The sequence below is a fragment of the Bidens hawaiensis genome, unplaced genomic scaffold (assembly GCF_021521415.1).
Source record: "Bidens hawaiensis isolate Kalapana, Puna unplaced genomic scaffold, B.hawaiensis_p1.1 tig00030772_1, whole genome shotgun sequence".
Classification (NCBI taxonomy): Eukaryota; Viridiplantae; Streptophyta; class Magnoliopsida; order Asterales; family Asteraceae; genus Bidens; species Bidens hawaiensis.
In genome coordinates, this window is record NW_027495139.1 from 158,120 (window position 1) to 175,090 (window position 16,971).

At 34.1% G+C, this 16,971-nt stretch overlaps 1 protein-coding gene across 1 annotated transcript; it reads left to right on the forward strand.

Annotated features, from left to right (window-relative positions):
• Positions 1-13,861: 13,861 nt before the first annotated feature.
• LOC143580953 (uncharacterized) lies at positions 13,862-15,449 on the forward strand. Its single transcript, XM_077063854.1, has 3 exons — positions 13,862-14,128; positions 14,298-14,427; positions 14,648-15,449. The coding sequence occupies exons 1-3, from the start codon at positions 13,993-13,995 to the stop codon at positions 15,354-15,356; spliced, it is 975 nt and encodes a 324-aa protein (XP_076919969.1). The 5' UTR covers positions 13,862-13,992; the 3' UTR covers positions 15,357-15,449.
• The last annotated feature ends 1,522 nt before the right edge of the window (positions 15,450-16,971 follow it).

Genomic DNA, 16,971 nt, shown 5'->3' on the forward strand with positions numbered 1-16,971 from the left:
TTGTTGTTTGGTGTTTGTTGGTTAGTTGTGTACTTGTGTTGAAGTTGAAGTTGAAGTGGAGAATGAAGATGAGTTGACTTCTTGTTAAAGTAATCAGGTATTTTGAGGAAGTAACAGCGGATACTCAAATTGTTTATTTTTGAAATTATGGGGACTCAACCAGTTTAAAAAAAATTTCGAAGACTTATTGTGCCTTCGCCTTAAAACCACAGGGACGCAAACAGTAATTTTCTCTTTTTAAAAATTACTTTTAACATAGTGATTAACATTGAAACCGGTTTTTTTTTCTAAAATACCGTTTGGTTGTGTACTTGTGTTTGTGTTAGCGGATTGGAGATGAGTTAACTTGTTAAGTAGTGGGTGGTGGTTGAAGGTAGTGGTGCACAAACTGGTTTAAAATTCAAAACTGGTTTGGGTTGAAACTGGTTTGGTTTGGTCAATAAAAGTTAAAATCGGTTTGTGATTGGTTTCGGTTTGGGTTAAAATCGGTATCTTGACCAGGTTACGATTAGTTATGATTCGGGTGGTTGTTGAGAGCCATTGTTGTTGTTTGTTGGTTGGTTGTGTACTTGTGTTGAAGTTGAAGTGGAGAATGAAGATGAGTTGACTTCTTGTTAAAGTAATCAGGTATTTTGAGGAAGTAACAGCTGAGACTCAAATTGCTTATTTTTGAAATCATGGGGACTCAACCAGTTTAAAAAAATTTTCGAATACTTATTGTGCCTTCGCTTTAAAACCACAGGGACGCAAACAGTAATTTTCTCTTTTTAAAAATTACTTTTACATAGTGATTAACATTGAAACCGGTTTTTTTTCTAAAATACCGTTTGGTTGTGTATTTGTGTTTGTGTTAGCGGATTGGGCATGAGTTAACTTGTTAAGTAGTGGGTGGTGGTTGAAGGTAGTGGTGCACAAACTGGTTTAAAATTCAAAACTGGTTTGGGTTGAAACTGGTTTGGTTTGGTCAATAAAAGTTAAAATCGGTTTGTGATTGGTTTCGGTTTGGGTTAAAATCGGTATCTTGACCAGGTTACGATTAGTTATGATTCGGGTGGTTGTTGAGAGCCATTGTTGTTGTTTGTTGGTTGGTTGTGTACTTGTGTTGGAGATGAGTTGACTTGTTAAGTAATGACTAATGAGGTTTAAGGTTTAAGAAACAAGGGGTGGTGGAAGGGATATGATTTAGGATTAAGTTTGTTAAAAGAGTGAAGTATAAGACTGAGAAAATTTCCAAAATAAGCGTTTATGAAAACAAATTTCAAGTTTTATATGGTATTTGCAAGAAATTTCAAAAATATATATTATAATTTTTTCAACTTTAGTAAGATTACATTAATTTTTTTTAAGTTGACTAGTTGTTTATTGGTTGTGTCCTTGCGTTGGAGTGGAGAATGGAGATGAGTTACTTATTAAGTAATGTGGTTTAAGGTTTAAGGAACAAGTGTGGAGAATGGAGATGAGTTACTTATTAAGTAATGTGGTTTAAGGTTTAAGGAACAAGTGGTGGTGGAAGGGATATTATGAGGATTAAGTTAGTTAAAAGAGTGAAGTATAAGATTTGCTTTTCAAAAGTAAATTACATAATAAGCTAGTTGAAAGAGTGAAGTCACATAAATTTTCCTTTTAAGCGTACCTAAAATTAGGTTGTTTAAAAAGCCCGTGGCTTGCAGGTCGTTTGAAAATAGCCAAAAAAAAGCTCGATTCTAAATGAGCTCGGCTCAACTCGGCTCGTGGCTCAGTTTTGGCTTGACTCGTTAGCTCGGCTCGTTGGCTCGTTAAGATTAAACCCTACATTTTAATATGTATATATAATAATAGCATACCAAGAAATAAATAAATAAATAAAAATTATACGTATTATAAAAAAAATAACAAAAGCAAAACATATCAAGTTATAAATTCTCTAGTTTATAAATTTTATACAATAAGTATATTAAAATTATATATTTTTGTCTTTTATATATCAAAATTTGTATAATAAAAATAAAAAAATTAAAGGAGCTCGGCTCGAGCTTTAAACGAGCCGAGCTCGAGCTTGATTTTTCAGCTTCATAAAGAAAACGAGCCGAGCTCAAGCCAGCTCGATTAAGTTCGAGCTCGAGCACACCCTGGCTCGCTCGACTCAGCTCGATTACAGCCCTACCTAAAACTGCATAATATTAAATATTGAAAGGATAGTGGATTGAAGATAAGTACATAAGTAGGTCTCAGAAAAGGGTCGGGAGGGGTAATGGGTCAGACTGGTTTCGAGTCCATATGGGTTCAGGCTAGAATTGGGGTTTGGACCACGATGTGTTCGAGTGAGAATGAGCCATTTAGAGCATCCACCCATTTTTCTCCACTCCCTATGTCTCGCCTTCTTTCCCTTCATTTTTCTATCCTCTCTCTTACTTTCTATATAATTCATCGGAATTCTGTTCAAATCTTGAAACATCTCTTGTCTAGCCGTGCCTAAGAATAGTTAAGAATTCATGAGCCAAGGAAGAGTAAAACATGACTCCTAAGTTTAGAGTTTTTTGTTTGGGTTTATTTTTAGTGGATAAATTGGGTAAATGACTTGTAACATGAGCTTAAATGCGTAAAATTCTTTTTTGTTTTTAAATAGGCTTTAAACTGAATTGTGATTAGAGATGAGCTTAGGATGGTATTGGTACCGATCCTGAAATTTAAAAAATTTGGTACCGGTACCGAAATGTTCGATTTGGTACTGGTGCGGTACCGGTATTATATGCAAAATTCGGGAAATACCGATACCAAAAACGCTCATCTCTAGATGTGATTGTTGGTTCTATTTAAATATACAATATATATTTATATATATATATATATATATATATATATATATATATTGTATATTTAAATAGAACCAAAGACGTTTCATGCCATAGTCCTTAGCATAGGAATAAATTTAGAGGTGCATAAATCGGGTTTTTCAAATACCTCGGTTCGGGTATGGAACCGGGTTCAGGTATGACTGGGTATTAGAAAATCGGGTATTGGTAATACCCGGGTCGGGTTTGGGTCCGGGTATTGTCTTTAAAAACCATACCGCATCGAGTTCGGGTCGGGTATGGAACCGGGTATTCTAAACCGGGTATTTTAATACCTTATTTTCGGGTATTGAAAAAACTCTATTTTTTTTTCGGGTATAGATTTGATTTTTTTAAGAGGTTACAATTTTTAGGGATATTTTCCAATGTTGTTGTGACCGGACCGGCCGGTCGGACTGGGATTCGGTCAACCGACCGAATCCCGGTTCTATATAGTTCGCTCAGCTTCAAGAGAACCGGCCGGTCTGAACCGGGTTGGTCGGTCGGACCGGAAAACCGGCCCGGTCGAACCGGTTTTCTATTAAATTTTTTTTTTTTTTTTTGGAAAATCATTTTTCAACCCGACTCTTCGGTTTTTGACTAAAGTTGTTCGGCCGGTTGAACCGGTGAACCGGTTGGCCTTCCGGTTCGATGTCCGGTCCGGTTATGAAAACATTGATATTTTCGGGTATTTTTCGGATATAGATCGAGTATTGGAAAAACCCGGTTTCGGGTATATAACCGGTTCCGGGTTTCGGGTATTACTGGGTATAAATCGGGCCCGGTTCCGGGTACGGGTTTTGGTACTAAAATGCATACCCTGTTCGTACCCTACGGGTAGGGTCCGGTACAGGTTCGGGTATCAAAAACCCAGGTATAAAAAAACTGGTTCCAGATATGTTTTTCGGGTCCGGTTCCGGGTTTTTTTTGCACCTCTAGGAAGTATTGCAACCATGATGAACTCAAAATGATCAAAATCATTTATTTTGTTAAAATGTAGCACCTCAAAAACTGAAAATATAACATGAAACTCCCACAAAAACACAATCCATCATTTAACAACCTAAATTGTTTCTAAAGTTCCTATTAGAAGACAAATAGAAGTAGAGTATCAAAAGCATATAGATCACTAACCCATATCAAAATTATATCAAGGAAAAGTAAGGGTTCACTTATCAAGTGGTTTGAGACTTGAGAGGATGTGTGTTGAATCAAAAGCCCAATGGGCCAACCCTTTTTTAATGCCAGTTCATGCGTTAGGCCCAACTTAGACCACGCATCAACAAAGAATCTTCATTCCATACCCCATTGGCCAATTGTCGAAGCCTAGAATTAATAAATCGGGTTTTTCAAATACCCGGGTTTGGGTATAGAACCGGGTTCGGGTATGACCGGATATTGTAATAACCGGGTCAGGTTCGGGTCCGGGTATTGTCTCTAAAAACCATACCCTATGCATCGGGTTCGGGTTGGGTATAGATTGGATTTTTTAAGTGGTTACAATTTTTAGGGGTATTTTTCAAGTATTTTCTAGGTAATTTCGGGTATTAGATCGGGTATTTGAAAAACCCGGTTTCAGGTATTGGAAAAACCCGGTTTTGGGTATGGAACCGGTTCTGGTTTTCGGGTATTACCGGGTATAAATCGAGTCCGGTTCCGGGTACGGGTATTGGTACTAAAATGCATACCCTATCTGTACCCTACAGGTAGGGTAGGGTCGGGTACGGGTTCGGGTATTAAAAACCCGGGTATAAAAAAACCGGTTCCAGGTATTTTTTTCGGGTCCGGATCCGGTTTCGGGTTCGGGTTTTTTGTGCACCTCTACCTAGAATTAGATAATTATTGAAGTATTTAATCTTAAATATATATAAATGAAATCTTTAAAAGTTCTTTGGTTGCTTCTATCTCATCTCAAACTATCAGATTGGTTTATTTGTAAATAAAGGTTTCTTATGAATTTGATCTGAATTCACGAATATGTGTCTCACCAAACCCATATAGCTCTTAAATGAGTTATGGCATCATATTATATAAAAAATTAATCTCACTAAATATTTAGCATGAAATCCTATAAAATAGGGAAATATCAAAATTAATTTCCGATTTAAAAAAAAATATAATTAATAAACAATTTGATAGTAAAAAAAATAAGCGGGTTATGAGTCTCACCAAACCCTGATGACTTTTAAATGGATTATAACATCTTACTTATTTGTAAAACTCTTTCATGATCAAACTCTGAGTATATTATTAGTTTCGTTACAATAAATAAAATAAAACCCAAAAAATATATATATAAATTAGAAACGAAAAATATAAAACAATCCCGTGTAAAATGAGAGATAAAAGCTAGTTTTTTTATAATTATTACTAACTACAATTCATGTATACGTGAATGAATAGATAATTGTAATTGGTTGATTTTATTTATTTAATTGTTTGTTTTTTTACCCTTTTTTGGGTTCCAGATAAATGTGATTTTAGACTTGCATCCCCTTGCATCTTAATCATGTTATTTCTTCTTACTAACCAATTTATGTATACACCTAGAGTAAACTTACGACCTTCGAAGTTTAATAAACTAAAATTATCCTTTTAATATATATTCTTTTAACTTTTCTCATATGTTTAACTTTTTTTTAGTTATTTTGAACGTTTGGAGTTGCGGCTACATAAAATAAATACAAAAGCAACATAAGATTTAACTAGAAAGTTAGCCTTATCAATTCAAAAAACATGAACGGAAAAAAAATTGGTTGTAAAAAATATATACAATCTATCCCCGGAAGAACCAACACTTAAAGGGTGTAAGCAACGGAAGGTTCTCACCCTGTCCCCGACATTGTTCTCCGACGATGTCCCCTGGGCGAAAGGGGACACCATTCTCTTTCTTTCTTCAATCGTTCCGATCAGGACAAGTGGGTTGGTTCGTTTCGTCCTCCTATCTACGCAATTCTCTGTCTTCATTCGTGATCATGTTGGGCGAAAGTTGTAGAGGAGCGGCTGTGAAAGGGCTCTTCCCCCCTTTCCATTGAAGTGGAGAGGGCTTCCTTCTCCGCCATTCCGGCCTATTATAGGGATTTTACCGATGCTGAAGGTAGCTTGCTTACCAAGCCACCCACTTGAGAAGCTGGTCGCTAGAAAGAAGCGACGAGGAAGCGAAGCGGTCTACGAAGCTTTGCTTCTCCCCCTGTAGTCGTAATACTCGGCTCGTCGCTACTTTGATTCAAAAGGTAACCGATGGTTCCCGACTTTCTCTGGTTTCCGCAACCGTAACCCTTTTTCCGATTACATAAACTTTTTCTTTTTCGTAGCGATACGCTAGGTTGTCTCGAGGATATATATTGCATTGTAGGTTTTTAGATTGAATCAATCGGTTTGACCAATAAGATAGTAAAACGACCAGTCCAATAACAGTTCTCGTTTCCAAACATTAAAAAACTTTCATTTTAACGGTTATTTTTGCATTTTAAAATTGCAAAATTACCAAAATATATACATAAATAGTAGTCAATCTTAGGGATGAGTAAACCGGATACTAGTACCAATTTAGTATTGGTACCGAATCGGTATTGATTTTGAGTACCAAATTTTGAGTTTTTGGTATCAGTATTTTTCAAATTTTATAGTACCAAGCCAAACATTTAGGTACGAGTAACACTATCAAATATTTTCAAATACATAAATATTTTCAAGAACGGTACCGATACCGTCCGAACTCATCCGAAATATTATCCTAAAGTAGAATCAAAAGACAGGAGATGTAGTTGGTGAAATTATAATCTTGTTCCGTAAAGGGTAAATGGAGTAATGTATGGATAAAGATGGAACAAGGGTCCAATAGACTAACCAGCCCTATGGCTAGACTAGGCTAGCCAGGACCATGAGCCGCCTGGAGCCTGAACCTTTATATATATAAAAAAACTGGCTCAGCTTTGGGTCCTTTGTGACGTGATGAATTGGACTTAGATTTGAGAGTGTTTTGTGAACACGTTTGGACCAGTCAGCTCCAACCCTATATACGCAATATATATATAGGTTGGTGACGTCATCATTGTATATACGGCTACCCAAACTATCTTGTCATTCATTCGTGTTATGGTATGTTACAAATTCAACCATAATATTTACATAACATTTATATAATATATTTTTTTAATTTTTTGTTATATAATAATAACGTACAAATAATGAAGATTTTTTTAGCAAATTTATTGATGGGAAGAAAATTTTTAAGTATATATTTTTGGAAAATAATAAAGGGTATACATTCGTAAGATCTATAAATGATATACCTTTCATCATGTTATTCATGTGGCTGTTTTGTGCGAAGAGTTAGAAACTGTGAAATAAGTTGCTATTTATCATATCGTTTCTCGTGCTTGGAGATCAATTATGGTCCCTAGGTGTTGAAGTTGGAAAATATGACGGTCTGGTTTGATTCACTTAAGCTTTTGAAAATTAATAAGCAAGTGGGTGAAAGGTGTTATTTATATGTATTTGTGGATGATTTGGAGAACTCGGATTAAGACAATATTCAAGGCTAACGATTTGAAGATCGATCTTATTTTTATATGCCTAAATATTTGTCGTAGTGAGTACTAAGCTAATATTGTATGTTTGTATATGTCTAAATGTTTATAGACTTATCATGGCACAATCGTTTGTTTGTATGCCTAAATGTTTGTCATAGTGAGTACTAAGCTAACTAATACACTTTATATATTCGGCGATGCTAATATTGTATGTGGTCATAAATCCATCATACTCGCGACACAATCGCATGGTTCATTTAAAAAGGATTGTTGTTGACTTTCTGGTCCAACGTCAACTGTATAGGGTGATGGTTTAAGCTTAGGTTTGAAACCTGACTTAATGAGAGTTTCCTCATAGTGATGGGCAGTGACCAAGCTTCAGCTTAGTCACAGCGGTGACCGAATTCATAGACGCAATACCTCGGGGGTTGACTGTGTTCAATACCTATAAAAATTTTCGAACAAAATCGCGAAAATTTACGCTATTAAACGAAAAAACGGCAGTGGTTGGGGTCACCCCAGCCACTAAGAATAGTTAATGGTGTTCATAGGTGAGTCAGTCTAAAGCGTTAAAATCATTATGAACGGTTATCTCGTCTCAAAAAGGCTCCTTGGGTTTTGGGTAATTCCAAACGTTGTTAAAAGTTATTTTGAAAAAAGAACTATAAGTATAAAATATTGTCATACCATTATTTAAAGAATTTAAGCGAGTAGATAAGATAAACCGATAAAAGTGAGAATTTGTTGATTATTTAGTGACATTATTATTGTAATTTTTAGGAAAATTGGATTTTAATAATCCCAACTTTCTGTTATTGGCCGATAATAATCTCAACTTTATTTATTCCCACAAGTGGTTCCAAATTTAAAAAAGTTAACTCTCAATGGTCCCTCGTTAAAAAAATCTAACGGCGTTAAGTTTTTTCTGAATTTCAAACTGATTTTTTAGGGCTTTGATTGGAAGAAGGACATGAGTCGATTGATGTAAAACTTAGCTCGAAACGATACTCCGCACAGCTTAATTTTTGTTAATTTGAAGTTCAAACACCCGATTTGAAGCACTAATCAAGCCATTTGAAGCATCATTTCGAGCTAAGTTTTACGTTAATCGACTCGTATCCTCATTCTGATCAAAAGCTCTAAAAAATCAGTTTGAAATTCAGAAAAAACTTAACGTTGTTAGGTTTTTTTTAACGGAGGACCATTGAGAGCCAACTTTTTTAAATTTGGGACCACTGGTGGGAATAAACAAAGTTGGGATTATTGTCGACAAATAACAGAAAGTTGGAATTATTAAAATCCAATGTTCCTAATATTTATAAATGAACCAAAAAATTGTACATATTTTCTCTCTTGGACCAAACAACAAAAGCAAGACAAAGAAAACTTCAAATACTCCAAACAACAAAAGTAAGAAACTGTGAATAAATGGCCTTTTCTTCATCTACATCTCTCGAAGACATACCAAATTTATACATTTTTGACTTTAGAGTTGATTCCTATTATTAATCAAGTCTCAACTTTGAAATCCTCTATATTATTCGGCAACTTACTCACATATTATAAGAATATATTAAATAAAAAGGTTAAGTTTCTAAATAACTACCGAGTTACAAAGCACAAAATTAAATTGAGGGATCACAACAAACACTGCTTAATTAGCGATAAGAAATTTTATCAAGTACCAGTACTGTACCAAGTCGAATTCGTTTTTTATTGCTTTCGGTTCAGCATGAGTCAATGTTTGTATTTTTGCACTATTGGTTAACGTGTAATATATGTTACGTGGTAAGGTAATATACACACTTTCTGTTGCATCACGTTGAGAAACCTCCTAGTTAATAAGACTATTTATTACATGTGAATCTATATGTCTTAATTGGTATATACATGTATATGTGTGTGTGAGTTGAAAATTAATCTTGTGCTCCACTCATTGAATTTTAAAAATCTCGCTACATAAAACCAAACTTTGTTTGATTTATAATAGCTTGAATTGTAGTTTGGCTTGTTTAACTTAACAAACCACAATTCAATTCAATTGAAGCTCAAGTTACAACCACAATATCATACGTGCTACGCTTAAACAAATAACTGGCATCATGTATACAATTCTCTCAAAAGCGAAACATCGAAACTGAAAATGTGTTGCGTTTAATTTAAACAAACAATTGGCAAAATGTATACAATTCTCTCAAAAACGAAACATCAAACATTACGTTTAAACAAACAATTGGCATCACGTGAATTCTCAGCAAAACACCAAAAATTTGACTTAATCGTAAAAAACCATCGCGCAACTGATTGATTATAAAATAGTATGTAAATTTAATTAAATTGTAAAGTAGTTTTATTTATATTGATTTGTCATTTTAGAAAGTCACAAGCGGAGCATGTTGATTTTCTATACATGCATGTTGATTTTTTTTATTATTATGAATCAATTGATTTCTTTAGGGATTCTTGGTTTGTATTTGAACAAATTAAAATTAGCCATTGAACACGTATTATAGGTTGAACATTGATGAGCAGCCATCCATGGTGTGATTTTTTAGACTATTCGTTGTTATTGATGGTTAAAAATATATTTTAAATATGCACACAGTATTATAATACATTTCAGGAGGCATGCCCTTATTTAAATAGTTCCACAAATTAATTAAATTGATCGATCGTAACACCAGGATTAAATCTTTATTCACCCCTTTAATTATGATGCGAATATTTAAGGTCCACCACTTCAAGTAATGCTCTCTCCTCGAATTTTATTTTTGGTATCGATAGCTTTGGTAAGTACGTTGGCTCGTCACAAATGACATTGATACATCTACGTACTTCTATTCTTTCGACACAGATAACTTGAATCCAAGTGTTTGTGTGCTAACTCCGTTTGTGGAAAGAGGATAAAGGAAGAAACTAATTAGGATTAGAATGTGCTTGTTTGTTTCAGTTATAGATTTATAGGCTTATATTTTTATATTTTCATAACTATTAGGTTTTGTAAGAGCCTAAAATAATATTTTACTGATTGGATGCATATGATAGAGAAAAATCCATCATATATAGTAAAAAAACGCAAACCCCAAAATCTAACTTGGCATGTGGACATAACATAACTAAATCGTAATTCTCTAATACTTCCCCGGTTAGTGGCGGATCTAGACATGCATCTCAGGGGTAACGTTGAAATTTTTTTTTACCGTATTTCATACAATGTAAACGAAACAAAAATAGAAGCACGATACATGAGGTACAAATTTCTTCTATACGAGTTTTTAAAGCTTGAAATTGAGCCATTACACCCTGCTCTTTTACTTTATCAAACGTTTCTCTTTAGCTGCACAAATTAAAGCATTGTACAAAACTTATCACCCATTCGCTTACGCAAACCCATATTGATAAGTTTTATTTTAGAAAGACATATTTCAACGGTTGCGGTTGCAACCGGTAAAACCAACGCTAGCTTCAATATTTGATAAACAAAAGAAAATGTGACGTGCTTTTCGGTTTCCACCATTACATGAGCAAGGTCACACATTCACCAAAATTAAAAATGTATCATCTTCCTTTAAAGTCTAATGATAAAAGGTCATACGATCACCCGAAATACACCATATTTTTCATTACTAAAATCATTCAGAAACATTTCCGAAAATGTCACTATCTTAGATATGTCAAAATTGGAAAACGAATATCAAGATTTAAACCAGACATATTTTTTAACAAACTAGTTATGACCTCACATTAATTTCCAAGTCTTGAATTTACATATCCAAAACTGTTTAAAAATTTTCAACCTCAAAATGATGATTATATTAGTTTTGGGCTATAAACTTTGTTTATGTTTTATTTGATATGAATTTTTAAAATATGATATTTTGTTGAGCTTGTTTATACTTGAGTCTGTTTTTATTTAATGCTTCTCGTTCAAACAAAAGAAATAAAAAAAGATTTGTTGTTTTTATTTGCTTTGGGCTACAAATTTGTTTGTGCTTTATTTAATTTGAACTTTCAAATTGGTTGGCCTTTAAACAAATAGGGGTAAAGTAAAAATAATTTTTAGGGGTAGCGAAATACGAAAACCGACCCAAAAAGAAAAAAAATTACACTACCGATGAAAAGTTGAGGGGTAGCGGATGCTACCCCTGCTTATGAACTACATCCGCCACTATCCCCGGTTGGAGCGGGATAAAATCGAATGCTCAAACTAGAGGTGGGCGAAAGAAGAAGAATAAGAAGAAAGAAAAATTGAATCTAAAGCGTGAAAGAAATCGAGACTGGGAACAAGACGGTAGCTCGGTTATTGATAATAAACTAACCATGAAAATCGATTATAAAAAATTATAGCCAAACCATCAATATTAGTTACAAAAGTTATTTGTGTTTGATCAGTAGATTACGATTAACTTTTTTAATTAACAATTAAACGAAAATAAGTAATAATAAACGCATTAATTGAATTTCGGGTTGATGTTAGTTTTATTAACTTCGTAGGTGGTAATGGTAATTCCAATATTGTGAATATATTAATTGGTTCAACCGAAACTAACTAATTGATTAACAGAGAGAGACAAAGTATTTTAAATATTCAACTTAAATTTAAGAAAGTAAAAGACATTTGAATATGAAAAACATATACAAGTAATTAATTGCAATCAGATTATATTAAATAAAAGATTAACGAATAAGAACAAAAGATTCTCAGCTATAGAGTTTGTATTTTTTTTCTTTTTTAATTTGCCGCCCGGTATTTTAATATAATACATAGTATCTTTGTTGATTTTCAGATTTTTGTATACAACGACGACGTTCACATGATTATGATATTAAAGAAAATTAAATCAGTGATATAGCAATTGCAAAATGGTCTTCAAAGAATATTGATTCTTTCCCTTAAATGGATAACGGAATCAGAATTAGTTATTTGTGTCAAACTATAAACTTTACTTCGCACGACTCGACAATAAAACATATACATGATAGTTTGTTCCCATATAACTCAGCGCGAGCCTTGGAGTATCTAACTGCATGTTTCCTGTTGGATATTGGGTATACCCACAACTTTATGATACACTTGTTCAGTTGTTTGTTAAAAATATTTTTGATATAACCGGCCCAAAATTTTTCGGGCATTTATTGTTGTACATGCGACGATGGGAGTTGTGAGATTTGATCAACAATTAAACAAATAAAAATAAATATTGCATATACTTAAAATAAATAAATAAAATAAAAGAAAGTTATGTAGGAATTATAATAAAAAACGTGTATATCATCAAATTCCATGCTCACAAAAAGTATGTTTCAAAAGTAATGTGGTACCCAAATACGTATACCTGACCCTATAAATGTCCTAAATATTTCGGTATTCCAATCGTTTTCAAGTTTTATTGCCATCTATGGATAAATCAAGTATATATTATGCATGTAGCAGCCTATGTTGTATTTCTTGATATAATAATTAAAGAATGATTGTTAATTAACAGTAAATATGTTCTAGAAAGTGCGACAATTGAGAGGCATGTCTATTTCATAGCTATCAATTGTTATTTGATTTCTTAATCACTTGACTTTATGTTCTTGCAAAAGAAGTAAATTAGAAGGTTGATAGATGGCAATTGCAAATTGCATATGTTATGATTTCCAATAACCCCTACCACCAATATTACACGTGTGTGTATATATATATATATATGAAATAAGTCTTAGTTTATTTCCACTTTACTGATTTTATTTCAAAAATAATCATTATATGATAAAAATTAGCGCACCCAAACCGCTAGGTTGTGGGAGCCGTCCGTCCAACGTGGCACACGACAAACGAAGACGCAAGGGCGTCAAGCGATGTGGAGCAAAGTCTGGGTAAGTGGTGGCCGGTGATTTGTACGTGTCTGGAAACTAGAAGACGGGCGGGGAAGTGGGAGCCACCCTCTCTCTCTCTCTCTCATTCATATATATACTCGATATATATACAATTTTAATAATTTTTAATGCGGTTTGTGAAGTTTTAATGTTGTGGAAGAAAGTCGAAGTTTTTGATTAAAGTATAGGATCTATGTGCCGCTGATGTAGCGGTTTGTGAACGTCCAAGGCCGTGGATGCTCTTATATTAATTAAGTCGGCATTGCATCATTATAATTATATGACGTCATTAAAGTTGTACACCCGGGGAAAAATGAATATTAGCACAAGAGTGATATTCAAAAGAATAGGTTAAATAAGAAGTAAAAGAATATTTCTATCGAGACAATATTTTATAACAAAATTTTGTTTTTATTTCGTATAAAAGTATGAAACCTAACTAGTCCATGAGTTTGAAAACTTGAAAAATGAAAAGATAAGTTTCTTTTGTGGGAAAGATGTTACAACAAGCAAACAAAACTTTTATTTGAAATGAATAGTTAATTAATAACTAATACTTTATACACCAAATTTTAATAAGCCAATCTCCTTCTTTGAGTTTGACTTGTGTTACCTTGTTTATGTAATCTTTTCTTTACTGACTTTCAACAAAGTCTCTCCCTTCATAAAAAGCCAACTAGCAAAACCACCAAACATATATCTATCAATTCATTTGAAGTTAGAGAGAGAAAATAAATATATATATCCAACTAAGATACACTAGAGAGAAACAAAGAGAGAGAGACATGGGGAGAGCCCCTTGTTGTGACAAAGCTAATGTGAAGAAAGGTCCATGGTCTCCTGAAGAAGATGCAAAACTTAAAGATTTTATTGAGAAACATGGAACTGGTGGTAATTGGATTGCTCTACCTCAAAAAGCTGGTATGTTTCTCACTCTAGACAGTTAATTTTTGTGTCTTTCTTGAAGAAACTTAAGGGTTTCTTTCTTCGTGTTTTGTTAAACGACGAACATTGGCTAAACCCCTGGAAAGCTCTCATCGGCTAAGCATACAAGGGCTTCTAACTTGTGATATTATTTGGTTTTTTGTAGGTCTAAGAAGATGCGGAAAGAGTTGCAGGTTAAGATGGTTAAATTATTTAAGACCTAATATTAGACATGGAGAATTCTCTGATGATGAAGATAGCATCATTTACACCTTGTATGCTAGCATTGGTAGCAGGTTAATTCATTTCAACTTTTGGATCTTTATATTGATTAATAATATATAGAAAAAGATTCTATAATAATATCTTGAAAACTATAGGTGCATGCATGATAAGATAATAGACATGTAATTATCACTACTCTTTTACTTTGTGTGGTGTAAAAATCACTTCTTTTTCTTTTAATGATTCAAACTATGGCTGCTAAATTTAATGCTTCCAAAAATGAATATGTAGATGGTCGGTAATAGCAGCTCAGCTACCGGGACGGACAGATAACGACATCAAGAATTACTGGAACACGAAACTGAAAAAGAAGCTTATGACTATGCTTCCTTCCCTTCAAGAAAAACCAACTTTTTTTCCATCTATGCCCTTTCAACAACCACTACCACCATCAAATGATCATCAAACATCACACCAGTTCTTGAACAATTCATCATCATTTTATAACACCTTTACCCCTAACTATATGAATGTTGGCAACAACACTTCTAGTTCTCTCTTTGTTCATGATAATCACAATAGTGTTGTGACTGATCTTCACTCATCACCACCACAACTTCCTATGTGCAACAACAATGTTAATGTTAATGTTAATGATAACTGTTTTAGTTATATAGGGTTCCAAGATGATCAACAAAGCATTTGCAACAGTCCAATGCAACAATATTATTATCCATTATCAGCTTGTTCATCTTCTCAAGATCATGAAGGGAAGCAAAAGTATCAAATCAAGCAAGAAGATTATCAAATAACTTATCATGATCATGGTGTTGGAAACCAAATTCAAAGCCAAAGTTTCATGATCAAGAATCATGTAAGCCCACTGCAAAATGATCTTGAGGATGTGAAAGAGCAACTCAACTTTAGCAACTACTTGTTCCATGATGGTGATGAAAACAAGTCAACACATTATCAAAAGGGGATGTGCTCTTATTATTAATTATTATTATTAGGTTATTTAATTCTTAATTTGTTGTAATTATTGGAAACTAAGACAAGATGATCACTAGGTACTTGGGATTTGAAAGAGCATTCAGGGTGTTTTTTTGGTTTCCTAGAGGAAGTTATTAGGGACTTTGACACAGTTTCAATGCATGGGTTTGTGTTGATCTGTGTACTTAATGATGGAAATCAATGGAAAGATATTAAAAAGTGAAGTTCTTTTCTTGTCATTTTTTTTTAATATTTTCTTCATATTATTTTAATTTTTTTTAACCATGATATATAACTATTATCTAAAACTTCTACAGTAGATTATTTGGTCCAACGGGGCCTTTGAGGTCACAGGGTTGATCCTGACTCAGTGACTCGTGGATCTAGCTACCGCATTTGTGTTGGTTTCCTCCGGAACTAGATGACACGATGGTGGTCAATGCACTGATGTACGAACTACCCCATGAAGAGTGTATACCCTTTCATTGTGTGATGCGACCTCGACAGATTGACTTCACCGTTAAATTGCTACTTTTGTGACAGTGATGTTAAAAGCTAATCTTACCTTCTGTCCTTGTTATTATTAGTTACCTATAAGCATAATCGGTCCATGCATAGTTTTGTGTCTTAATTAAAACCAATAACGTATATTATAATAGCTTGATTTTAAACGTTGCAATGTGTCATAATGTCAAGGCGGCCAGAATACCAAACACACAATTTAAAAGTGTTACCTAAGCTAAGTATGGTCTTGATTTAATAGAGGTTTACCCGTTAAAGTGTCACCTTTACTTCTAGATGGTCAAGTATGCATTAATTTTTTTATAGGTAACTTGAGAATATGTACAAGATCAAGTGTGACAAAGTATTTTGTCAATTTCCAAAAAAGCTTGCATATATTTTATAAGAATTGCATGCTGTCAAAGGAGAGTATGTACATGTCATATATATATATATAGAGAGAGAGAGAGAGTAAAAGATAACGTATATAAATGTAATTAAGCCACCACGGTTCCGAGTTGCATTTTTCATGCGTATATAAATAAACGTAAATACACGTTACATGTTAAAAATAGTATAAATGTAAAACATTCAGGACCGTTTCTAGAGACAATAAAATGAAACTAAGGCTGAGGGGTGTGGGGCTTCAGCGGGGGCGCGAGCGCACCGTTTCTAGAGACAATAAAATGAAACTAAGGCTGAGGGGTGTGGGGCTTCAGCGGGGGCGCGAGAGCCCCTCCGCTCGCGCCCCCAGGCGCGAGCACCACACCACCGGGGCGCGAGAGGGGCGCGAGCGCGGAATTCAAAGCAGTCGCAAGGTGGGTCGCGGGAGAAAGGTGGCGTAAAGGAGCATTGGGGTGCTTGACATAGCCGTTGGAGTGTACACAAATGAGCCGTTGGGCTCTTTAATTTAATAAAAAAAAAATTATTCTTCCTATATATAAACCCAATATCACCTAAAACAATTACCACACCCAAAATCACATAAAACAATTACCCATCTTCCAAACTTTTTTTTAAAAACATGTCTGGAAATTGGTACCCAAACCTAGATTCAGGTTATAGTTACGACGATTTATGGTCGTCACCAGACCAATCCGGTCGATCAAATGCTGAAGAAT

What these genes read in the sequence shown, in the direction of transcription:
- LOC143580953 (XM_077063854.1), top strand. Translation starts at nt 13,993, where the DNA reads ATGGGGAGAGCCCCTTGTTGTGACAAAGCTAATGTGAAGAAAGGTCCA. An exon ending in TGCTCTACCTCAAAAAGCTG is followed by an intron (nt 14,129 to 14,297) that starts GTATGTTTCTCA and finishes GGTTTTTTGTAG; the next exon opens with GTCTAAGAAGATGCGGAAAG. An exon ending in TATGCTAGCATTGGTAGCAG is followed by an intron (nt 14,428 to 14,647) that starts GTTAATTCATTT and finishes ATGAATATGTAG; the next exon opens with ATGGTCGGTAATAGCAGCTC.